Below are 26,733 nucleotides of genomic sequence, written 5' to 3' on the forward strand. Positions count from 1 at the left end.
TTGTCTTAAGATAATATCTTAAGTCAGTTGGGATTACCGATTGTGGAACGCCTCTTATTTTCAGATTTTTTCTTCTAGCATAATTCTCAGAATTTGTATTTTTAAAGTTGAAATGTCTTTACGTATTAAATTGATGGAATTATTTAAATCTTCTTTTTCTTGTTGTATAACCAGAATTGCATTATCCATATTTTCAGTTTTCCGTTGCATATTGTTTTCCGTAGATAAATCTGTAATCTGTGGGGCAAATATTTGTTTGATAGAGGCCAGCATTTCATTGAATATTTTCTTAGCAGATAATTCTGTGATGTGGGTGTCTGAGCAGTCGGCATCATCACAGTCCAGTATTATTGAATCCACAGTACAATCGCTTGGAGGGTAATTACCATCCTCAGCAGACAATCCTGATATATAAGTGTCCGGAGAGTTGACATCGTCTTTTGTACAATTGCTTGAGGGGTAATTATGATTTCCAGCACACAATTCTAAAACATGTGTGTCTGTGCAGTAGGTATCATCACAATCCAATATTTTACAGTCTTTTGTACTATTGCGTGAAGGGGAATTAAAATTTTTGCCAGACAATTCAGAAATATGGGTATCTGGGCTGTAGGCATCATCACAATCTAGTATTTTAGAGTCATCCGTACTGGAGTCTTTGTCTGGGTTGATGGTACGTTTAATTGTATCGCTCATGTTTTTAAGATGTTTATCTATATTGTCCTGAAAGGCTTTACATAACTTTATTAAATATGATCTGGTGATTAGAGAGTTAGTAGCAGGGATATTACTTAATGATAGACAGTCGTTTTCCCATAAGGAATCCTTTGAACTCATAAAGCTGTCTCTTGTGAATTGAAGATTCTCAGAGCTGTTAGATGCAGGTGCATTTCCTTCAGATTCATCAACTGGTGAAGGGATGGAAATTTCCCCATTAGTCTTGGGTTCCTCTATGTTAGCTGCATCAGATATATTAGTGTGTTAAATTAGTTTGGTATATTTGTCGTCTTCTTCTGAAGTTACCCTTGCAGGAAGAAAAGGAGCTATCTCCTGTAGATGACAGCCCATCCAGTGGTCCTCTCCTTGTATTTGAACACTATCATTATTTTCCTCATGGGAGGGTGAAGCTATTTTGATCTCCGCATCTTTTATATCTGCAGCCGCTGACTTGTGTTTTTGTATATCTATTTCCTGAGGCAGGGGTGTTGTAGGCTTGGAAGGAGATAGTACTGAGCCTCTTGGTGTATTTTGTCTCCAGGGTATCTTATAATCCTGGTTTTGGGTAAGTACAGCAGGTTTTTCTGTTTTGCGTTGACTGCACTTCTGTTCCAATGTCATCGATTTAGTATCTGCCTTACATGCTGTGGACGTGGACCAAAACTTCCTTACAGGCCTTAGATGAGAGCCCAAATTTTGCAAGTGCAGGAGGGTCCGAAGGGTTATGCCCTACAAAATTAGATGCTTGTAAGGGGTACTTTACATGCTGCGATATCGGTACCGATATCACTAGCGAGCATACCCGACCCCGTTGGTTGTGCGTCACGGGCAAATCGCTGCCCGTGGCGCACAACATCGCTAACACCTGTCACACGCGCTTACCTACCTAATGACGTCGCTGTTGTCTGTGAACCACATCCTTTCTAAGGGGGCGGTTCGTGCGGCGTCACAGCGACGTCATACGGCAGCCGTCCAATAGCAGAGGAGGGGCAGAGATTAGCGGCTGTAACATGCCGCCCACCTCCTTCCTTCCTCATTGCCGGTGGACGGAGGTAAGGAGATGTTCGTCACTCCTGCTGTGTCACACATAGCGATGTGTGATGTCGCAGGAACGACGAACAACATCGTTACTCACCAGACGATATTTGGTGTTTGGACGACCTCTCCAATACCAACGATTTTTACCACTTTTGCGATCGTTGAAGGTCGCTTGTATGTGTCACACACTGCGATGTCGCTAACGACGCCGGATGTGCGTCACAAACACCGTGACCCCGACAATAAATCGTTAGCGATGTCGCAGCGTGTAAAGTACCCCTAACTGCTTGCTTTTGTCATTTTAATGAGGCACAAGAGGGGTATTTGTTTTATGTGTAGTGTTTCTTCTATTTAAGGTGGTTTTATTATTTTTCCAAACCCCAGGCATTTTCTTTAAGTTGTTCAGTACCACATATGTTAATGTAGTACTCTTTAGTTATCTATATAACTTATTTGGAGGTAGCGCAGGCGTTCAGAAGATACAGGTCTGCTCCGGTTCCTCACAGGTAAGGAGCCTCCTGTAGATAAGAGGATTTCTTCAGTTGTCTCAATCAGAACAGCCTCCACTGAGGATCGTATAAGTACCGCACCACAGATCCACTGCCATGTTACAGCAGCAGATATAGTGTGTGAGGAGTAACCATGGCAACCTCAGCACAGCAGCCCGGCCTCTTCCTCACACCCTGGATGCTGTTCAGTCACAAATTCCTTAATGACAATTTATTAGGAGCTTCTTATTCTTTTGGTGGGACATTAATAATACTTTTATGTGCTTGAGCTTGGTGACCGAGTGATTTATTTGGTGTTACAGTCCTCACATACTCTGTGATGACAGGAGTCCAGGGATATCAGCGGAGCTGCAGCTTCCCTCACTGCCTGGAAAGATGATTGATATCTAATCTTTTCCTTATCAGAAAAAGTTGGTTTTAAGATACTGTCACACTAAGCAACATCGCTAGCAACATCGCTGCTGAGGCACAACTTGCTAGCGATGTTGCTGTGTGTGACATCCAGCAACAACCTGGCCCCTGCTGTGAAGTCGCTGGTTGTTGCTGAATGTCCTGGGCCATTTTTTAGTTGTTGCTGTCCCGCTGTGAAGCACACATCGCTGTGTGTGACAGCGAGAGAGCAACAACTAAATGTGCAGTGAGCAGGGAGCCGGCTTCTGCGGACGCTGGTAACCAATGTAAATATCGGGTAACCAAGAAGCCCTTTCCTTGGTTACCCGATATTTACCTTCGTTACCAGCATCTGCCGCTCTCACGCTGTCAGTGCCGGCTCCCTGCACATGTAGCCGGACTACACATCGGGTAATTAACCCGATGTGTACTCTGGCTAGGAGTGAAGGGAGCCAGCGCTAAGCGGTGTGCGCTGGTAACCAAGGTAAATATCGGGTTGGTTACCCGATATTTACCTTAATTACCAAGCGCAGCATTGCTTCCACGCGTCGCTGCTGGCTGGGGGCTGGTTGCTGGTGAGATCTGCCTGTGTGACAGCTCACCAGCAATCCGTGTAGCGACGCTACAGCGATCCCTGCCAGGTCAGGTTGCTGGTGGGATCGCTGGAGCGTCGCTTAGTGTGACGGTACCTTTAGGGTCTTCAGATCCCCCAACAGTGAATCAAAGATTAGCAGTAGTGAGTTTCTCCTATATGGTCCCTGAGGACCAATTCATTGGGGGAATCAGTATTCTTCTGTGCTTTCACTTTCATGGGACTCCCAGGCCTAGAATTGTGTCACAGACCTGCCGGGAATAACTCCCTATATCTTTCTTATCTACCTCAGGAAATTGATGAGGCTAGTCTCTAAATGATCACAGGATATTCCTATGTCTAATGAAAAAGAATTTGATCAGTGTTTTCTTCTTTGGGTAGATTTATTTGTCGCTTGAACTTACTGACTCATAGAGCTCGTTCACCTAGCGTCCATCTTGAACGGCCGTAGGCCATGCCCCCTTCAGGATTTTGCTATATGAAGTAAAGGCAGTTCCATACTGGCACTAGGATGCTGTATCCCAAGCAATGCCCAGGGTTCATTAACCAATGCACCCTGCATTTTAAGCTGTTGGGTCAATCGTTTTCTTCAGACCAGTCCAAAGTGGTGTTTCTGATTTCGCACCTTGGTGGAGAAGCTGTCTCCTGGGTCTGTACCTTGTGGGGAAAAAAATGACCCAATTACTACTGACCTCTTAGAATTGCTGGAGAGTTTTTGAGGAACTGACGCAAGTCATCTCGACTGCACCCTTTTGAATTAAGATGGAATGATCAGGCACTGGCGGACACCTTTTTGGGAAGGTTTTATCTAAGAGAACCAATGATGTACTGGCTGGTCTTGATATACGTACTACCCTGGATGATCTTATCTCCTTTGCCATACGTTCCAGGAATGTTCCAAGGAAGTCTTCTGTGTGAAGAAACCTATCCGCTTGGCTCCATCCTTCCTAAGGCCATTTGATTCCCAGGTTCCTATTTCCGCTCCTGTTCCTGAGCCTACAAAAGTAATCAGTATCAAAACATCTGATCTACAATGTGAAAATCTCCAAATCATGGTCCTGTGTTTAGGAGCAGAGCACCTTGTCCAAACCTGTCCTTTGAATCTGTAAACCTATTACCTGGAATTGGAAGGAGGGATTACCCTCGGCAAAAGCAAGCCTTCTTCCTATTGCTCGTTCCAGTCCATGTCTGCATCGTTTGGAGACGTTCAGCTCCCTTAGACAGCTCATCTGGACTCCAGATCTATTGGGAATTTTGTTCAGCGAACTGTGGTGGAGCGTTAGCAGATACCAATTCGACACCTTCTGAAGGCCTTGTTGGTGTCATGCGTGGATGGAATGCTCCTGTCCGAACCCAGATGCTTCATTCCTGGGCAAGTGGAATTATGTATGGGAGATAAACATTCGGACTTTCTTGTGCTTCCAAACGTGTCTTTTTTCTAGGTCTGCCTAGCTCCATGCTCTTGAGTCTGTTCTTCCAAATTACGATCCTTATCCATTTAGTTTAACATTGCAATGGCCTTCTGTTCAGAGAAGAATCCTTCAGATCCATTAAACATTGTAAATATATTAGAGTAATTATGACCTGAAAGATTTCTATCCTTATCAAAAAAGTGCCAGGGACAAAATTTAAGCCCCTGGCCAGGACATTAATCTGCTCAACTGATAAAACTGTGGGTGTCAAAACTAAAATATTACGTCACGTCAAAGCCTACAGATGCTTAGTGTGCAGCATAACAAAAGGGTAACAACGGAAATGGTAAAAAAGGAAGGCCCTGATGATGAGGAGAGGGGACCTCCTGCAACTCTCATGAGTCTGTACCCTACGCTCCCTAACATCTTTTTACGGGTCCTCCCCCACCTGACGTCATCACGTGCCTAGACCTTCGCTCGCCCTGATTTCATCATGGCTAGTGAGAAGGCCGACGAAAACAGTAGTCTCACCACTGCAGTAATACAACACAAGGTAAAGGAAACAAAGGGAAAATAGACACTAAAAGGAAAAACATTTCAAACTCTTCCAATGCAGCTAAACATCACAGCTGCAATAGTCAGAACTCCTCAGCTTCATCCAGAGACAGGCTCCTTCCATAAAGGTCAGCATAAAATGAGAAGCTATAACTGGTGTCAGATGGTAAGATGCATGAATTTTTCTAACAAAGGGGAGTGGTCACAAAAGAGATGAACCTGAGATTAAGGCTACAAAGGACAGCCAGAATGGAAAGAGTTCTTAACTCTTACAGCACTAAAAAAAAAGTAGATTCACTCAAATCAAGTTGTACACCTGTGAACAACCGGTGCTGTGACCTTCTGATCCCAGAGTCGCCAGAGGTCTCCTCAGAGCGGGACACACTCATGACACATTATCCATAAATTCATTCATATTCAAGTTCATTTTTTCTTGTTCCGTATTGGAGATCTTGTCATATCCTTCTTATTGGTTCTCCTTCCTCCTCTTCATTTTCTGAATTCCAAAATTCTCTGAATGATGTATTAGAATGAACATTTTCCCTTTGATAATCACTGAAATTATCAGGATTACAGTCTGAAGATTCCAGATCTGTAGATTTTTGCAGCGTCCGTGCAATAGTTATTGTGAGGGATAACTGATTTACTTCTGTGAAAGAAGGTGTTTGCCGGACATTGCGCTATGAGGCAAATGTCTATCATGGTGCAGAGAAAGGCGGCAATCCATTTCCCCCCTAGACGTGGGACTCCTGGGACAAACAGGGGACAAATGTGGAGTGGAAAAATGTGTGATCAGTGTTGGACAGAATTAAAACCCATTTTAGTATAGGTTATTACTTATGTTGTGCTCTGATCTGGAAGAACAGGAATTGTGAGCACTTTGGGAATGTCACAGAATGGATTGATAAAGGTATAACTAGATTGTACCCCATTATTTAGAGGAATGTGATATGTGCATTGTGTAATGTTCAGCAGAGATTTGGGTAACAGAAGAATGACTTTCACTATCTGCAATTATTATTTTACTTGATAAAGGATAAAAATAAATGATATTCACTGATAAAGGGGAGAATAGATCAATAGAAAACTAATCAATAGATGTAAGGGGAAGAAAGATTCAGAGTTGTCACAATTTTATGGATCATTGTTGGATATTTGTCTGACAACATCCACTTGTTACACGCCTGTCCCGTGTCTGGGATCTGCCCCTTCCCCCGCTCTGCTAAACTTTCCTGTGCTCCATGTTGGGCTTTGTAAGTAGCCGGACACGCTCCATGTGCTGAGCTTAACTGGCCTATATAAGGCTACCAAGATACACCCCTGTGACCTGGTATTAAGACTATTAGTGTGTGCACAGCGACCTGTCTGCAGTCTCCAGAACATCTCCAGACTATCTGTGGCCTCCAGCACCTCAGCTACCAATCTGCCTGTGGCTTCCAGTATGTCTGCCCCTGTCTGAGGTCTTCAGGACGTCTGCGGCTTCCAGTACCTCAGTTACCTGTCTGCCTGTGGGTGTCAGTACCTCTGCAGCCTGTCTGCAGTCTCCAGGACTTCTGCTGTATGCCTGTGACTGGTAGTGCCTCTGCTGCTCGCCCCAGGTTTTCCAGGATATCTGCTCCATGTCCGTCCACGGCTTTCAGTCTCCTGTCTCCCTACAGCCTCCATTACCTCACTGTGACCCCCTGACAGAATCCAAGACCATGGCTCCCAATGACGCAGTTACACACTCTTTTGGAAGAGTCTCTACATGGCTCCTCTCCGTACACCTCGTACACACACGGCTCTGCTCCGTACACCTCGTACACACACGGCTCCGCTCCGTACACCTCGTACACACACGGCTCCGCTCCGTACATACACGGCTCCTCTCCGTACACCTCGTACACACACGGCTCTGCTCCGTACACCTCGTACACACACGGCTCCGCTCCGTACACCTCGTACACACACGGCTCCGCTCCGTACACCTCGTACACACACGGCTCCGCTCCGTACACCTCGTACACACACGGCTCTGCTCCGTACACCTCGTACACACACGGCTCCGCTCCGTACACCTCGTACACACACGGCTCCTCTCCATACACCTCGTACACACATGGCTCCTCTCCGTACACCTCGTACACACACGGCTCCGCTCCGTACACCTCGTACACACACGGCTCCGCTCCGTACACCTCGTATACACGCGGCTCCGCTCCGCACGCCTCGTACACACGCGGCTCCGCTCCGTACACCTCGTACACACGCGGCTCCGCTCCGTACACCTCGTACACACGCGGCTCCGCTCCGTACACCTCGTACACACGGCTCCGCTCCGTACACCTCGTACACACGCGGCTCCGCTCCGCACGCCTCGTACACACGCGGCTCCGCTCCGTACACCTCGTACACACGCGGCTCCGCTCCGTACACCTCGTACACACGCGGCTCCGCTCCGTACACCTCGTACACACGGCTCCGCTCCGTACACCTCGTACACACGCGGCTCCACTCCGTACACCTCTTACACACACGGCTCCACTCCGTACATCTCATACACACACGGCTCCGCTCCGTACACCTCGTACACACGCGGCTCCGCACACCTCGTACACACACGGCTCCGCTCCGTACATCTCATACACACACGGCTCCGCTCCGTACACCTCGTACACACACGGCTCCGCTCCGTACACCTCGTACACACACGGCTCCGCTCCGTACACCTCGTACACACACGGCTCTGCTCAGTACACCTCGTACACACACGGCTCTGCTCCGTACACCTCGTACACACACGGCTCTGCTCCGTACACCTCGTACACACACGGCTCTGCTCCGTACACCTCGTATACACACGGCTCTGCTCCGTACACCTCGTACACACACGGCTCCGCTCCGTACACCTCGTACACACACGGCTCCGCTCCGTACACCTCGTACACACACGGCTCCGCTCCGTACACCTCGTACACACACGGCTCCGCTCCGTACACCTCGTACACACGCGGCTCCGCTCCGCACACCTCGTACACACACGGCTCCGCTCCGTACATCTCATACACACACGGCTCCGCTCCGCACACCTCGTACACACACGGCTCCGCTCCGTACATCTCATACACACACGGCTCTGCTCCGTACACCTCGTACACACACGGCTCTGCTCCGTACACCTCGTACACACACGGCTCCGCTCCGTACACCTCGTACACACACGGCTCTGCTCCGTACACCTCGTACACACACGGCTCTGCTCCGTACACCTCGTACACACACGGCTCTGCTACATCCACACTGTAAACCCCTCTTGACCCCACACATAAACTTAACCTCATCCAGCACCATGACAACCAGCACAGCAGAGTCCTGCATACACTGAGGAGCTGACCATGTGACCCCTGACTCCTCCCCTCCATGTGACATCATCACAGGTCCTGTAAGCACAGAGCAGCCATATATCTAGTGTGCGGCTCTGCAGGTGGAGGTAGGTGCAGGGTATTATATATCTAGTGTGCGGCTCTGCAGGTGGAGGTAGGTGCAGGTTATTATATATCTAGTGTGCGGCTCTGCAGGTGGAGGTAGGTGCAGGGTATTATATATCTAGTGTGCGGCTCTGCAGGTGGAGGTAGGTGCAGGGTATTATATATCTAGTGTGCGGCTCTGCAGGTGGAGGTAGGTGCAGGGTATTATATATCTAGTGTGCGGCTCTGCAGGTGGAGGTAGGTGCAGGGTATTATATATCTAGTGTGCGGCTCTGCAGGTGGAGGTAGGTGCAGGGTGTTATATATCTAGTGTGCGGCTCTGCAGGTGGAGGTAGGTGCAGGGTATTATATATCTAGTGTGCGGCTCTGCAGGAGGAGGTAGGTGCAGGGTATTATATATCTAGTGTGCGGCTCTGCAGGTGGAGGTAGGTGCAGGGTATTATATATCTAGTGTGCGGCTCTGCAGGTGGAGGTAGGTGCAGGGTATTATATATCTAGTGTGCGGCTCTGCAGGTGGAGGTAGGTGCAGATTATTATATATCTAGTGTGCGGCTCTGCAGGTGGAGGTAGGTGCAGGGTATTATATATCTAGTGTGCGGCTCTGCAGGTGGAGGTAGGTGCAGGGTATTATATATCTAGTGTGCGGCTCTGCAGGTGGAGGTAGGTGCAGGGTATTATATATCTAGTGTGCGGCTCTGCAGGTGGAGGTAGGTGCAGGGTATTATATATCTAGTGTGCGGCTCTGCAGGTGGAGGTAGGTGCAGGGTATTATATATCTAGTGTGCGGCTCTGCAGGTGGAGGTAGGTGCAGGGTATTATATATCTAGTGTGCGGCTCTGCAGGTGGAGGTAGGTGCAGGGTATTATATATCTAGTGTGCGGCTCTGCAGGTGGAGGTAGGTGCAGGGTATTATATATCTAGTGTGCGGCTCTGCAGGTGGAGGTAGGTGCAGGGTATTATATATCTAGTGTGCGGCTCTGCAGGTGGAGGTAGGTGCAGGGTATTATATATCTAGTGTGCGGCTCTGCAGGAGGAGGTAGGTGCAGGGTATTATATATCTAGTGTGCGGCTCTGCAGGTGGAGGTAGGTGCAGGGTATTATATATCTAGTGTGCGGCTCTGCAGGTGGAGGTAGGTGCAGGGTATTATATATCTAGTGTGCGGCTCTGCAGGTGGAGGTAGGTGCAGGGTATTATATATATATAGTGTGCGGCTCTGCAGGAGGAGGTAGGTGCAGGGTATTATATATCTAGTGTGCGGCTCTGCAGGTGGAGGTAGGTGCAGGGTATTATATATATAGTGTGCGGCTCTGCAGGAGGAGGTAGGTGCAGGGTATTATATATCTAGTGTGCGGCTCTGCAGGTGGAGGTAGGTGCAGGGTATTATATATCTAGTGTGCGGCTCTGCAGGTGGAGGTAGGTGCAGGGTATTATATATCTAGTGTGCGGCTCTGCAGGAGGAGGTAGGTGCAGGGTATTATATATCTAGTGTGCGGCTCTGCAGGTGGAGGTAGGTGCAGGGTATTATATATCTAGTGTGCGGCTCTGCAGGTGGAGGTAGGTGCAGGGTATTATATATCTAGTGTGCGGCTCTGCAGGTGGAGGTAGGTGCAGGGTATTATATATCTAGTGTGCGGCTCTGCAGGTGGAGGTAGGTGCAGGGTATTATATATCTAGTGTGCGGCTCTGCAGGAGGAGGCAGGTGCAGGGTATTATATATCTAGTGTGCGGCTCTGCAGGTGGAGGTAGGTGCAGGTTATTATATATCTAGTGTGCGGCTCTGCAGGTGGAGGTAGGTGCAGGGTATTATATATCTAGTGTGCGGCTCTGCAGGTGGAGGTAGGTGCAGGGTATTATATATCTAGTGTGCGGCTCTGCAGGTGGAGGTAGGTGCAGGGTATTATATATCTAGTGTGCGGCTCTGCAGGAGGAGGTAGGTGCAGGGTATTATATATCTAGTGTGCGGCTCTGCAGGTGGAGGTAGGTGCAGGGTATTATATATCTAGTGTGCGGCTCTGCAGGTGGAGGTAGGTGCAGGGTATTATATATCTAGTGTGCGGCTCTGCAGGTGGAGGTAGGTGCAGGGTATTATATATCTAGTGTGCGGCTCTGCAGGTGGAGGTAGGTGCAGGGTATTATATATATATAGTGTGCGGCTCTGCAGGAGGAGGTAGGTGCAGGGTATTATATATCTAGTGTGCGGCTCTGCAGGTGGAGGTAGGTGCAGGGTCTCTAGTATTTGGGATCATCATTATCATTAACCCCTTCATTTTGCAACTATTTTTAACTTTAACCAGTTCAGGACCAATTTCCCGCTATTCCGTCTGTGTGCGTGCCTCTGGATAAGTGCCTCATAAGTGTCAGAAATATACCAGAAATGAACCAGACGTGACCAGAAGGTAAACTTCAGCTCTTTCTAACTAAGTTTGCCACTGACACAACTTACTTGTTAAATCACATACTTACCACACTACTCCCACCATGTTCACCTATGCCCTCACAGTCTTTGCCCCTCTCCTCCTCACTCTCCTTCGCTATCCCCACACCCCAGCACCCTCTAAACAAATATTCATCTCCCCCTCCCTCCTGCCTTCTCATCTGTCCTCATCTGCTGACCTACTCCTGAACCTCAGATCGCTCCTAATATCACGCAGACCATGCCTTCCACTTTCCTTCTACCACCTGCTCTCCCTTTCTCTACTCCTTCTCACTGCTGGTGACATATCCCCCAATCCTGGCCCCCCACGGATGGTACACCCCTCTTTATCACCCACCTACCACTCTCCACATAATAGTAACTACCGCAATCTATCCAACATAAAAACTATTCCCCTCTCACCCACTCCACTGCCCCCTCTCTCTGGAGCGCTCTGGAATGCCCGTTCAGTGTGTAATAAACTGCACATCATTCATGATCTCTTTACCTCCAGCAATCTATCCTTTCTGGGCATCACCGAAACATGGCTGACACCATCCAACTCTGCCTCCCCAGCTGCACTATGCTACGGTGGCCTGCACTTCTCCCACACTCCTCGCCCTGGCAATAGACAAGGTGGAGGAGTGGGCCTCCTTCTTTGTAACAACTACAGCTTCACCACAATCCCACCTCTACCCTCCCTCGACCTGCCTTCCTTTGAAGTGCACTCTGTCCGAATCTATTTTCCCTCCAACCTCCAAGTGGCCGTCATATACAGACCCCCGGGCGCCACCACTGCCTTCTTCGACCACTTCTCTGCCTGGGTTCTACACTTTCTCTCTGCTGACATTCCCACCATCATCATGGGTGACTTCAACATCCCCACTGACACTCGCCAACCAGCTGCTTCGAAACTCCTCTCCCTTGCTTCGTCTTTTGGCTAAACTCAGTGGTCCACCTCTGCCACCCACAAAGATGGACACACACTAGACCTTATCTTCACCCGCCTCTGTCCCCTTTCTGACCTCACAACTTCCCCCCTCCCCCTATCTGACCACCATCTTCTGACCTTTTCAGCCCTGTCCTCCTCACCTACCCCCCCTGTCCAGCACCTAGCACATCCCCGCAGAAACCTTGCACACCTCAACATGCACACCCTCGCCGACTCTATCCTCCCACTGTCCTCCATATCGTCCCTCCACGACACAGACAGTGCCACCACTTTCTACAACACCACCCTCACATCAGCTATTGATTCAGTCGCTCCCCTTGTGCATAGCAGAGTGAGACGAATCAATAGACAACCCTGGCACAACAGCCTCACTAAAAAACGTCGGCAAAGGTCTAGGGCTGCAGAGCGGCGGTGGAAGAAAACGCACTCCCAGGAAGACTTCACCACATTCAAAAATGCAATTCACACATTTCGTTCGGTCCTCACCTCCGCTAAACACGATTACTTTAGAAACCTCATATCCTCTCTAACACACAACCCCAAACAGTTATTCAACACTTTCAACTCCCTCCTTCGCCCACCACTGCCCCCTCCATCTTCCCTCATTTCTGCAGAAGACTTTGCCACCTATTTCCAAGAAAAAATCGACCTAATAAGGCAAGTCTTCTCTGCTCAGCCACCACAACCCCTTCATGTAACTGACCACTGCCCCTCTCCCATAAACGTCCTCCCCACCATCACCGAAGGAGAGGTTGCACGTCTTCTCTCAAAAGCACACCTCACCACCTGCGCACTTGACCCCATCCCATCCCACCTCCTTCCCAACCTCACCACCATCCTTATTCCAGCCTTAACCCATCTCTTCAACCTATCTTTAACGACTGGAACCTTCCCCTCTGCCTTTAAACATGCAACAGTCACACCTATCCTAAAGAAACCTTCCCTCAACCCAACCTCTACTACCAGCTTCCACCCCATATCACTACTCCCGTTCACCTCAAAACTCCTGGAACAGCACGTCCATGCTGAACTTTCCTCCCACCTCTCCTCTAACCCTCTCTTTGACAACCTACAGTCCGGCTTCCGTCCACAACACTCTACCGAAACTGCCCTGACTAAAATCACAAATGACTTGCTTACTGCCAAAGCGAACAAGCACTTCTCTATACTCCTACTTCTAGACCTGTCCTCAGCCTTCGATACCGTTGACCACTCCCTCCTATTACAGACCCTCTCTTCCCTTGGTGTCAGAGATCTTGCCCTCTCTTGGATCTCTTCATACCTCTCAAATCGCACTTTCAGTGTCTCCCACTCTCACACAACCTCTTCATCCCACCATCTCTCTGTTGGCGTCCCTCAAGGCTCTGTCCTAGGACCCTTACTTTTCTCTATCTACACATTTGGCCTGGGACAACTCATAAACTCCCATGGCTTCCAATACCACCTATATGCCAACGACACCCAGATCTACCTCTCTGGCCCAGATGCCACATCTCTGCTGTCCAAAATCCCGAAATGTCTATCTGCTATATCCTCCTTCTTCTCCTCTCGCTTCCTAAAGCTCAATGTGGCCAAAACTGAACTGATCATCTTTCCTCCATCCCACCTACACTCTCCACCTGATCTATCTATTACAATAAATAACACCATGCTCTCGCCAGTACCCAAAGTTCGCTGCCTCGGAGTGACCTTTGACTCTGCCTTATCCTTCATACCACACATCCAATCCCTCACCACCTCCTGCCATCTTCAACTCAAAAATATTTCCAGAATCCGCCCTTTCCTCAATTTGCAATCTACTAAAATGTTAGTGCATGCCCTCATAATCTCCCGCCTCGATTACTGTAACATCCTACTCTGTGGCCTCCCTGCCAACACGCTCGCCCCTCTCCAGTCCATCCTTAACTCTGCTGCCCGACTGATCCACCTCTCTCCTCAATACCACCCCGCTTCTCCCCTCTGCATGTCCCTCCACTGGCTTCCAATCTTCCACCGTATCCAATTCAAACTACTAACACTGACCTACAAAGCTGTGCATAATCTTTCCCCTCCGTACATCTCCGAACTACTCTCCCACTACACTCCAACACGTCACCTCCGGTCCTCCCAAGATCTCCTTCTCTCCTCCTCTCTCATTCGCTCCTCACGCAACCGACTCCAAGACTTCTCCCGAGCATCCCCAGTCTCCTGGAACTCGCTGCCTCAACACGTCAGACTATCCCCTACCCTTGCAAACTTCAAACGGAACCTGAAAACCCACCTGTTCAGAAATGCCTACAATCTACAATGAACTCGCTGCCACCCGACCACCGTGCGGAGCTGCCGCCCGACCACCGTGCGGAGCTGCCGCCTGACCTACACCCCACCTATTGTCTCCTCCCCATAATCCTATAGAATGTAAGCCCGCAAGGGTAGGGCCCTCTTCCCTCTGTACTAGTCTGTCTACTGTAACTTGTATATGTATTTTGTATGTAACCCCCTTCTCATGTACAGCACCATGGAATTAATGGTGCTCTATAAATAAATAATAATAATAATTCCTGACCGGCTCATTTACATTCAGTTTAACCCCTTAAGGACGGAGCCAGTTTTGTACTTCATGACTCGGCCATTTTTTACAATTCTGACCAGTGTCACTTTGACAGGATTCGAGAGGTAACGCCAAAAAGTGGACCCCACGGTTTATTACCCACTTTCTTATGAGCTCGGTGATTCCCACATGTGGTCAGAAATCTCTGTTTGGACAAATGGGAGGAGCCGGAACAGAAGGAGCAATATGTGAATCTTGGAACACAAATTTGTCTGAAATAGATTGCGGGCACCATGTAGCATTTGTAGGGCCACTAAGGTATCTAAACAGCAGAAACCCCCCACAAGTGACCCCATTTTGGATACTAGACCCCTCAAGGATTTTATATAGATGTTTGGTGAGCACCTGGAACCCTGGGAGGCTTCACTGAATTTTATAATATTGAGCTGTGAAAATAAAAAAAATTAAATTTTTACCACAAAATTGTTACTTCAACCAGATAGCTTTTATTCATAAGGATAACAGGAGAAACTGCACAATACATTTTATGGTGCATTTTTTTCCTGAGTACACAGATACCTCATATGTGGTGGAAATCAACTGTTTGGGCGCACGGTAGGGCTCGAAAGGGAAGGAGCGCCATTTGACTGTAAAATTAGCAGGAATTATTAGCGAATGCCTTGTCGTGTTTAGAGAGCCCCTAAGGTGCCTAAACAGTGAAGCTCCCCCACAAGTGATCCTATTTTGGAAACTAGACCCCTCAAGGATTTTATCCAGAGGTATATTGAGCATTTTGAACCCACAGGTACTTCACAGAACTTGATAACCTTAGGTCGTTGTATTGAAAATCTTCATTTTTTTTAACAAAAATGTTGCTTTAGCACCAAATTTCTCACTTTTTCAAGAGGAAACACCAAAAAGTGCACACCACAGTTTGTTAACAAAATTTGTATGAGCTCATTGGGGTACCACATGTGGCCAAAAACCTCTGTTTGGACATACGGGGGGGCTCAGAACGGATGGAGCCCCATGTGAATTTTGGAAACGTTGAAATAAATGGCTGGCACCATGTCCCATTTGCAGGGCCCCTGAGGTACCAATACAGCAGAAACCCCCCACAAGTGACCCCATTTTGGACACTAGATCACTCAAAAAGTTTATTCAGGGTTACAGTGAGCATTTTGACTCCACAGGTAGTTCACAGAAATGTTGCTGTGTGCCCACAATCCGGTGATACTGCATCTAGCACTCAGTGTTAGCCCTTCTGCACATATGCCAGTGTTGTCAAAACGAGAATGCAGCTGCTCGTGCTCACGATCCACGTTCAGGCCACTGCGACTTTATTCTCCCTGCGAAGAACACTCTCATCTCCACAGCATAAATTGATAGCCTGCGTAAACCTCAGGAAGCCGCACCGCTGGGCAGTTTATGCTGCAGATAAAAGAAGTACAATGGGCAGGAGATCTCTAAACATCCCACTACTGCGCTTGTACTGCACAACATCACAGTCAAAACACTCTGCGTCAAAACCGCTGCAAATCCTGATTGTGGGCACACAGCTAGGATGGATGGATAGATGGCTGGATAAATAGATGTAAAACACATATATAATATCCCACCCCCCTGCATATTCTAAGCTGGCACCATTTAGTAACTTTCATGTGGCACTAAAGGGTGTTTAGCCTTGAATTTAGCCCCCCCCCCCAAAAAAAAATTAAATAATTAAAAAAAAAACCAAGACAAAAAAAAAACCAGCTAGGGTAAAGCAGACGGCTGCAGACCACAGCTGGCAGCTTCACCTTGGCTGGTATTCCAAAATGAAGGTCTCCCCATGCAGTTTTTTTTAAATTTATAAATAATTAAAACAAAGTCGGGTCCCCCTGTGAATGGGTCCTTCTCCCATATCACACAATCAACAGAGCGAGAGATGAGTAAACAATCCAAAGCATATTTATTCCATGCAATATAGAATGACCATCAAATAATCCACCACACGGAGGGTAAAACTAGTCCAGAAACGGCATAAATGTCCCGGAGTTCAGTCACATTCCTCCAGCAGTCCTTCTCCAGGGAATTCTGGGTTTCTCACAGTCTTTCTGGGGTGCTGGCCGCAGCCTCAGCGTCTCCCTCAGAGGTTCAATCTTGTTTCTTCTCTCTTGTAAAGGTACCGTCACACATAACGAGATCGCAGCTGAGTCACTGTTTCTGTGACGCAGTAGCGATCCCGTTAGCGATCTTGTTATGTGTGACACCTACCAGCGATCAGGCCCCTGCTGTGAGATCTCTAGTTGTTGCCGAATGGTCCAGGCCATTTTCTTCAAAGGCAATGTCCTGCTGGGCAGGACACATCGCTGTGTTTGACACTGTGTGACAGGGTCACAGTGACTGCTGAGATCGCTATACAGGTCGCTACTGCGACCTGTATTGTTCTGCATCGCTGGTAAGATCTGACTGTGACATCTCACCTGCGACCTCCCAGCGACTTACCTGCAATCCCTATCAGGTCGCATCGTTTTCGGGATCGCAGATAAGTCGTTTTGTGTGACTGGGCCTTAAGTCTCACCCAGAATCACTAATCTCTCAGGTAAACAGAGAGTTTAGGTGGATTCCGGGCCCCCTCCCCCAGACCTAGGCACAGGAGCACTTCAAGGGGATATAACCTGACTTAACAGGACAAACAATATATCGAATAGACAGACCACCACGCCCAAAACATGAACACACACAAAATGGTAGATAACCCACAATATCACACCATGATATCCCCCAAATTGGATTTCCAGCCAAGGTAAAATGGACAGCTGTGGTCTGGTATTCTCAGGGTGGAAAGAACCATGGTTATTTGGCCCTTCCCAGCCTAAAAATAGCAGGCCACAGCCATCCAGAAGTGGCGCATCCATTAGATATGCAAATCCTGGCGCTTCGCCCCAGCTCTTTGCATTGCCCTGGTGCGGTGGCAAATGGGGAAATAAATGGGGTTGTTTTGGGTTAGGGTTAATGATGTCACGGCGTCTATCAGATACCCGATAGCACTAACCTAGTCAGTAATAAAAAAAAGACAAAAAAAATTATTTGAAAAAACACACCACAACACATTCCCTCTTTCACCAATTTATTAAAAAGAAAAAAAATCCGGTCTGCCATAATCCATTTTGGAGGTTATACGACAACTTTGGACCTTCCAGAATATGGGTGGCACACTTTGAGAACGTATTTCCCATTTTCTGAAAGTGCAAACCCACCTTGTGAGGAGTGTGGATGCAGTGATACTGCACTCACACTCCCCGGGTCCACAGCATGGCAGTGGGAGCTGCAGTAAGCTCAGTGTCACTACTAGCTGGGTGCTATCTGAGAGCCACTCTGCACATGTGGCCAGGATCTTCTGAGAAGGAAGATGAGGGATCGTGGGGGATCGTCACTGCAGGAGGTAACAGGAGACTGGGGATTGACAGGGGGTGACCTGGCTGGACCTGAGAACTTTGAGGAGGAGGATGAGCGAAGCGTGTGCGCCGGCCATTTTAGATGATCAGGTGGGGCATGCGACTGGGGGGGCACTTTGGCCACATCGGGGGACCGGGGTAGGCAACTTATCTCCCATCTGACATGATTGATCATGCGAAGTGGGAGATAAATCATTTTTTTCTGCCCGAATCATGATCTCCAGGGTCTGAGCTACCCTTGGTAGCTGAAACCACAGAAATTATCCGATGCTGGGGGGCGGTATACACTTGATTTCTTTATTGCTTTCCGGCAGCAGCGGGAGGGGATTAAGACTATGACCGCTAGGAGATAATTTTACTGCCCACGGTTAAAGTCTACAAGCTCCGAAACCAGTTTAGAATACATTTTGTAATGGGGTTAATTTTCACTATTTTGCTGCATTCATACAAGAAACAGGTGGTAAATTGTGCGCGTCAGCGAGTGCACAGATCCGTACGCCATGTGTGGGCCCCTCTTCTTCCGTTAGAAACAAGAAAACATCGAATCCTAATCCCATTGCCCTGTTCTTAACCGAAAAACTGGGAAATTATTTGTTTTTGCACTTTTATATCTTCCTACTCTTATTCCGGGAGCAATTACTCTTTTTTTTTCCGCTCACATTGCCGTATGAAGGATTGTTTTTTTTTATAAAGATAATGTACTACTTACATAGCACATTTCATGTTGAATATTTTTAGTACCCAAATGATATCTCACCTCCCTTATCGCCATTAATTTTACATATTGGCTCATCTCCTTCCCATTCAGGTCATTATAATATCGGATCCTCTCAGTGATTTTATTCTGTTTAAGAAAACATCCTGTCCAGGATGGATAATGACAGGGACAAGATGGCAGAGAGGATATTACACCTCACCCTAGAGATCCTCTTCCGGCTTACTGGAGAGGTGAGAGATTCTGATGACGTCACATTACATCATTCTTATCTATGGGAATAACAGATGGACAGAACTGGAGAGGTGAGGACTCTGGAAATGTCTGGAGTGAGATTTATTACTGTGTCTCTCCATAACCAGGATTACACAGTAGTGAAGAAGACCTCTAGTGAGCGCTGTCAGGCCCCTGTGTCTGAGGGATGGGGAAGACCCCTGAGCCCAATCACGGGGCCTCCACCTCACCCCCCGATACATGACATCAATGACCAGAAGATCCTAGAACTCACCTACAAGATGATTGAGCTGCTGACTGGAGAGGTGACACTGCTGGGAATGCTGGGACATTATACAGTAACGCTATGAAGGGATCGGGGGTGACGGTATCATTGTATGTGTCAGGTTCCTATAAGGTGTCAGGACGTCACCATCTATTTCTCCATGGAGGAGTGGAAGTATTTAGAAGGACACAAAGATCTGTACAAGGACGTCATGATGGAGGATCCCCAGCCCCTCACATCACCAGGTAATAGACAGGACTAAATACACACGGCCTATAATTATCTGTATGTAAGGAATGAATTCAGTCCCTGTATGTGTCTCCTCCAGGTCTATCCAGTAAGAGGACAACACCAGAGAGATGTCCCCGTCCTCTTCTACCACAGGACTGTAAACAAGAAGATCCCGATGTTCCTCAGGATCATCAGGTAGATGGAGAGAAGATGCCATGAAATTTCCCTATGATGTGTAGACGGCTGTGAAGGTCTTGTGCTCAGTCTTGTTTTATCCTCCAGTATTATATGTTTTATACTTGTGTAATGAGAGCGGTGGAGATGGCAGGATTAGAGCTGATCATAGATGGGACTTCTCCATCTGTCTGTGACTTTTACAATATTTGTTTCAGGGGGAAGATCTGCCCCATATTAATACTACAGAGACATATGTGAGGGGTGATGAGCGGAGTAAAGAGGAGATTCCTACAGATAACCGCCCAGGTGAGTAGTGACCACTAAATGCAGAGAAGTCACAGATTCTTCTCAGTCACCGGCTGTGGCTGCTTTATCAGGGTTGTAGTCCGGCCATATCAAATGGTCACCATTCTGCTGCTAGACCACCACATGCTCCTCACCCAAAACTGTCCCCTTTATTTTGGGCATTGGACGCCGTTGTCTTGGAGTGAGATCTGTATCAGTCAGATCTTACAAGTAGGATCTATCCTATCCTCTGAAATTAGAAAATGTTGACCCTTAGCTGCCCAAATCTCTAATCTGTAAAGCCAAATGACAGCGTACGTAGAAAGTGCAGACAAGTTAGAAAATCATGGGAAGAAGAATCTAATCTGTATGGTGGACCCCTAAGAGAAAGCGGAGGGTAATGATGCTGGTGACGTCCTAGATTCTTAGTTTCGTGCCGTGTTCTCCAGGTGAATAAAGATTGATTGCTCTCAGTGGGAGAAATAAAATAATAATCTTGTAGTTGATGAAGAGACCTCAGTAGTCTGGAAAGGTTGCTTTGTAACATCATTTATTTTATTTTTGTTCGCCATTTATAAGTATCATATCTACAAGATTTTTATTGTTTTTCCCACTGAGAGCAATGAATCCATCTTCCTAGAAACTCGGCATCTTATTGATGGATCTTCCTTCTCTCCCTTCTGATGAATGTGCTGATAGGGGTGTTTATATCCAAAGTTGGGCACAGGGTAACTGTAACATATGAGTTGGGTTAGATTTATCCCACAGTGGGTACATGGAGGCCGGGCAGCCCACCCACAGGATTCCCAAAATGTAATTAGGAAATAAATGGTAGTAGTTAACACACAGTTCTGATATTTTTACCTTCAAGACCCTGAAAGATATTTTCTCTGAATTCTACAAATGTCCATTATATAAGAACTTGTACTGGAGCCGTCCATTGTGGAGTCCGAGAGGCAGAAAGTAAATGTCTAATATTTCTTCAGGAAACTCATCTGACATAAGATATTGACCCCTACAATAGTTTGGATTGCCGAGAGCCCCCGAGCCACATACTGTAATTTCTCCAGATGTGTCTCCTCTAGTTACTAAATCTTTGACGGTGAAGGCTGTTGGGTGGAGGCCGGTCATTTTAGTAGATGTGTTATTGTCTATAGTCACAGTTTTCTCTATAGTCGTTAGTACCAAAGCCGCTCTTATTTCATGGCTTTCCACTGCAGCGTTTTCTGCTCCTATCCAGGCCCCATTTCTCCAATCTGACATCTGTCACTTTACATGATAACATCTTTGTAATGCTGAATCTGATCCCAGTGTTTCTGAGATTTTTTCTGTGGCATATTCTACTTTATCTTAGCTGTAATGTTAGGTTGATTTGTTTTCCATTTATTAAAACAAAAAACAAAAATAACCCTGAAATTCACCAAGAATGCAAAAGAATTAGAAGTGATCAAACATTGAATTTGATGCTCTTTAAACAAATAGTGATACCACAACATATAGTCAGTAAATAGCATTTACCGTATTCTGCTTTAGTGTAAATGACTATTTTGATTCTACAGAAGCCATACAGTTAGGTCCAGAAATATTTGGACAGTGACACAATTTTCGCGAGTTGGGCTCTGCATGCCACCACATTGGATTTGAAATGAAACCTCTATAACAGAATTCAAGTGCAGATTGTAACGTTTAATTTGAAGGTTTGAATAAAAATATCTGATAGAAATTGTAGGAATTGTACACATTTCTTTACAAACACTCCACATTTTAGGAGGTCAAAAGTAATTGGACAAAAACCAAACCCAAAAAAATATTTTTTATTTTCAATATTTTGTTGCGAATCCTTTGGAGGCAATCACTGCCTTAAGTCTGGAACCCATGGACATCACCAAACGCTGGGTTTCCTCATTCTTAATGCTTTGCCAGGCCTTTACAGCCGCAGCCTTCAGGTCTTGCTTGTTTGTGGGTCTTTCCGTCTTAAGTCTGGATTTGAGCAAGTGAAATGCATGCTCAATTGGGTTAAGATCTGGTGATTGACTTGTCCATTGCAGAATGTTCCACTTTTTTGCACTCATGAACTCCTGGGTAGCTTTGGCTGTATGCTTGGGGTCATTGTCCATCTGTACTATGAAGCGCCGTCCGATCAACTTTGCGGCATTTGGCTGAATCTGGGCTGAAAGTATATCCCGGTACACTTCAGAATTCATCCGGCTACTCTTGTCTGCTGTTATGTCATCAATAAACACAAGTGACCCAGTGCCATTGAAAGCCATGCATGCCCATGCCATCACGTTGCCTCCACTATGTTTTACAGAGGATGTGGTGTGCCTTGGATCATGTGCCGTTCCCTTTCTTCTCCAAACTTTTTTCTTCCCATCATTCTGGTACAGGTTGATCTTGGTCTCATCTGTCCATAGAATACTTTTCCAGAACTGAGCTGGCTTCATGAGGTGTTTTTCAGCAAATTTAACTCTGGCCTGTCTATTTTTGGAATTGATGAATGGTTTGCATCTAGATGTGAACCCTTTGTATTTACTTTCATGGAGTCTTCTCTTTACTGTTGACTTAGAGACAGATACACCTACTTCACTGAGAGTGTTCTGGACTTCAGTTGATGTTGTGAACGGGTTCTTCTTCACCAAAGAAAGTATGCGGCGATCATCCACCACTGTTGTCATCCGTGGACGCCCAGGCCTTTTTGAGTTCCCAAGCTCACCAGTCAATTCCTTTTTTCTCAGAATGTACCCGACTGTTGATTTTGCTACTCCAAGCATGTCTGCTATCTCTCTGATGGATTTTTTCTTTTTTTTCAGCCTCAGGATGTTCTGCTTCACCTCAATTGAGAGTTCCTTAGACCGCATGTTGTCTGGTCACAGCAACAGCTTCCAAATGCAAAACCACACACCTGTAATCAACCCCAGACCTTTTAACTACTTCATTGATTACAGGTTAACGAGGGAGACGCCTTCAGAGTTAATTGCAGCCCTTAGAGTCCCTTGTCCAATTACTTTTGGTCCCTTGAAAAAGAGGAGGCTATGCATTACAGAGCTATGATTCCTAAACCCTTTTTCCGATTTGGATGTGAAAACTCTCATATTGCAGCTGGGAGTGTGCACTTTCAGCCCATATTATATATATAATTTTATTTCTGAACATGTTTTTGTAAACAACTAAAATAACAAAACTTGTGTCACTGTCCAAATATTTCTGGACCTAACTGTATCTCTATTTATAATCAAGAGTCTTTCAGCTACAACCGTTGTGGAAACTTCCATTTTTGCACTGATGGAGAAGCAGTTTGGAATAATTTTGGCCTACAAAATATGATTTGGTGGCTTATTATTCCAATATACAGGAGGCAAAATGAACATAGAGGGTTGAACGTCATGGACTACTGGTTCCTGCTCTGAGGTCTACTGTTAGGGGTACTTTGCACGCTGCAACATCGCTAGCCGATGATAGCGATGCCGAGTGCGATAGCACCCGCCCGGTCACACATGCGATATCTTGTGATAGCTGCTGTAGCGAACATTATCGCTACGGCAGCTTCACACGCCATTACCTGCCCTGCGACGTCGCACTGGCCGTCGACCCGCCTGCTTCCTAAGGGGGCGGGTCGTGCGGCGTCACAGCAACGTCACACAGCAGGCGGCCAATAGGAGCGGAGGGGCGGAGATGAGCGGGACGTAAACATCGCGCCCACCTCCTTCCTTCCGCATAACCGGTGGAGGCAGGTAAGGAGATGTTCCTCGCTCCGGCGGCTTCACACACAGCGATGTGTGCTTCCGCAGGAACGAGGAACAACATCGTATCTCCTATTGGTACGACATTATGAAAATGACCGACGCTACACAGATCACCGTTTTTCGGTGCTTTTACGATCCTTCATCGGCGCATCTAGGCTTTACACGTTGCAACGTCGTTACCGGCGCCGAATGTGCGTCACTTTCTATTTGACCCCGACGATATCGCAGTAGCGATGTCGCAGCGTGCAAAGTAGGTCAGCACACATGGCGAGTAATACGGAGCGTGTGGAATGCTATAAAAAATTGCATTCCACTCGGACCAATATTACTCTATAGGGCATCTCCCATAAGTTATTGTTTTCTGAGCCCTAATCGGAGCAAGAAAACAGTCGCAGCATGCTGAGGGTGGAATGCAATCTTGTTTCACTAACACCCATTCAAGCCTATAAGGCGAGAAAAACATCGCATTGCTCTCGCTTTACACCGGTGTAACGCGAGAGCAGTGCGATTCTCGCATTAGCCAGCAACGGAGGAGATAGTGAGATAAATCCCTCCCCTCCGCAGCTGTGGTCTGATCGGAGCACAGTCACATGACATTCCTGCGAGCATGAGCTGAGTGTCATGCGAGCACTCGCAGTAATCCCTGTGTGGCCTCAGCCTTAGATTGTAAACGTTTTTTGTTTTATTAAATAATCACAATTTATAGAATTTGAAATTTGATTAGCTATGTTATACTTGCTGGTGTTTGCGGGAGTGGACCCACTGGGTCACAGCACTGACTCATCCATGAGAGGCGTAAGTAAGCAACTAACTTGTCTTCAATAGAGTCTCTAATGGTGAGAATAGGCTTGTGCTAGAAGATACCCACCTGGTGCTACTCCAGGGAGTCCCGTTATTGCAACAGCTGGCCCCAGGGGTCGGGGATAGGATACTGCAGGTCTAGCTGGCACAGCTGTTATAAATAGATGCAGTAGGTATGGTAGGTGCAGCTGGTATAGATAGATGCAGCAGGTCCGCCGGGCACAGTGGATACTAGGATACAGACATGTGTTCGCACACATAGCATAACACTCAGGAAATGAATCTAACAACTAGCAACATGTTGCCCAGGCACCTCCCATAGGGGGGAGGATGCCTTAACTACCTAGTGCCTCTCAGCCATAGGTTGAGAGGCACTTCCTGGTTAGGGCACGCTGACCTTTTAAGAATAGGTGTGAGTGCCCTAAGCACACTTCCAGGCCCTGGGAGATAGCAACAGGGACCGTGTACACTGAAGACACCGTTGGGTAGCCAGAAGGGTAAGTGTTCTGGAGTTCCCGCCGGGGAAAGGGTGCAGGACTGTGCGCGGGCGCCAGTAAAGGTGTTACAAGCTAATTTATAAATTATATCCTTAAATTTGAATATATTATAAAAATTAATTTTTATTCTTGGCAGATGACTGTACCAGGAGATCAGAGGCACAACTGACATCTTCAATTTTAAAATCAGATAACTTTGAGATCACGCAAGATATAACTGAAGTGAATGCCACTATTGCAGATATACCATCGTCCCTTCACAGCAAAAATGTATCATCTGAGTCTATTAAACAAGTCATACCCTCTGATTCATCACAGACTATTAAGGAAAATAATTGTCACAAAAAATGCATTAAAGATGGAAGTGTTATTACAGGAAAGAAGCCATTTTCAACTTCAAAATATCGAAAAATCCCAAAAAATATTAACACAGGGGAGAAAAGATTTTTTTCAAAGTCTGTTAGTTACCAGAGAACTCACATGGGGGAGAAGCCTTTTTCGTGTTCAGAATGCGGGCAATATTTTGCACGCAATTCAAGTCTTGTTATACATCAGAGAATTCACACAGGGGAGAAACCATTTTCATCTTCAGAATGTGGGAAATGTTTTAACCACAAATCAAATTTTGTTACACATCAGAGAACTCACACAGGGCAGAAGCCATATTCATGTTCAGAATGTGGGAAATGTTTTAACCAAAAATCACATCTTGTTACACATCAGAGAACTCACACAGGGGAAAAGCCTTTTTCATGTTCAGAATGTGGGAAATGTTTTAACCAAAAATCAAATCTTGTTACACATCAGAGAACTCACACAGGGGAAAAGCCTTTTTCATGTTCAGAATGTGGGAAATGTTTTGCACATCAATCCTATTGTGTTACACATCAGAGATCTCACACAGGGCAGAAGCCATATTCATGTTCAGAATGTGGGAAATGTTTTAACCAAGCATCACATCTTGTTACACATCAGAGAACTCACACAGGGGAAAAGCCTTTTTCATGTTCAGAATGTGGGAAATCTTTTGCAGCTCAATCAAATCTTACTAAACACCAAAGAATTCACACAGGGGAGAAATTCTTGACATGTTTAGAATAACGGAAATATTTTACACACAAATAGCATCTTTTAAAACTCACAAAGAAAGAAGGCATTATCATACCTAGAAGGTGAGAAATGTTTCACTTAAATTATAAATTGTTGACCACTAAGAAAAATTCACACGGGGAGAAAATATAGATTTAACAAACTAAACAAATAAACACAAAAGAGACAGTCAAAGTAAAGGCAAGTAAGGAAAGAAGAAAGGCAAAGCACATTAGAAGTTACATTAGAATTATAATATATACAGTTAGTAATAGACGTCTGTTTTCTAAATGTCTAATAAAAAGCAATATTCCATGTGCACAGAACATTTCACATTGTTATATATTTATACATTCATTAGTTACTTTCAGCGCACAATCTCCATGTCTGAACAATGTCTGTAACTTCTCTATAGTACAATAATAAACATGTTCATATTACAAATTACTATTTCCATCTATGATCCATTCCTTCTTTGTGGGAACATCTGATGTGATTGAGTTTTATAAAATGCCTTTTCGTTAAGTTTAGTAGTTTTTTTCCCATCATTGGGACCTGACTCCCTTCTCTATAACACATATTATAGGTTCTAAGGGGAGTTTGATTGTAAATTCTTACTAAATTGTCCAAATAACCTGACACCCAAACCATTTTTTCAATAAAGTCTGATTATCTAAACT

The 26,733-nt window shown here is 46.2% G+C and overlaps 1 protein-coding gene across 1 annotated transcript in view; it reads left to right on the forward strand.

The window, feature by feature from the left end:
• LOC142312456 (uncharacterized) overlaps positions 1-26,733 on the forward strand; it is a 136,321-nt gene extending 109,588 nt beyond the window's left edge. The window contains exons 5-6 of the mRNA XM_075351400.1: positions 5,198-5,211; positions 25,520-26,733. Of these exons, the coding sequence (XP_075207515.1) occupies positions 5,198-5,211; positions 25,520-26,065 (560 nt within the window). The 3' untranslated portion in view covers positions 26,066-26,733. The remainder of the gene's footprint in view (positions 1-5,197; positions 5,212-25,519) is intronic.

The sequence above is a fragment of the Anomaloglossus baeobatrachus genome, chromosome 5, assembly GCF_048569485.1.
Source record: "Anomaloglossus baeobatrachus isolate aAnoBae1 chromosome 5, aAnoBae1.hap1, whole genome shotgun sequence".
In the NCBI taxonomy this organism is placed as follows: domain Eukaryota; kingdom Metazoa; phylum Chordata; class Amphibia; order Anura; family Aromobatidae; genus Anomaloglossus; species Anomaloglossus baeobatrachus.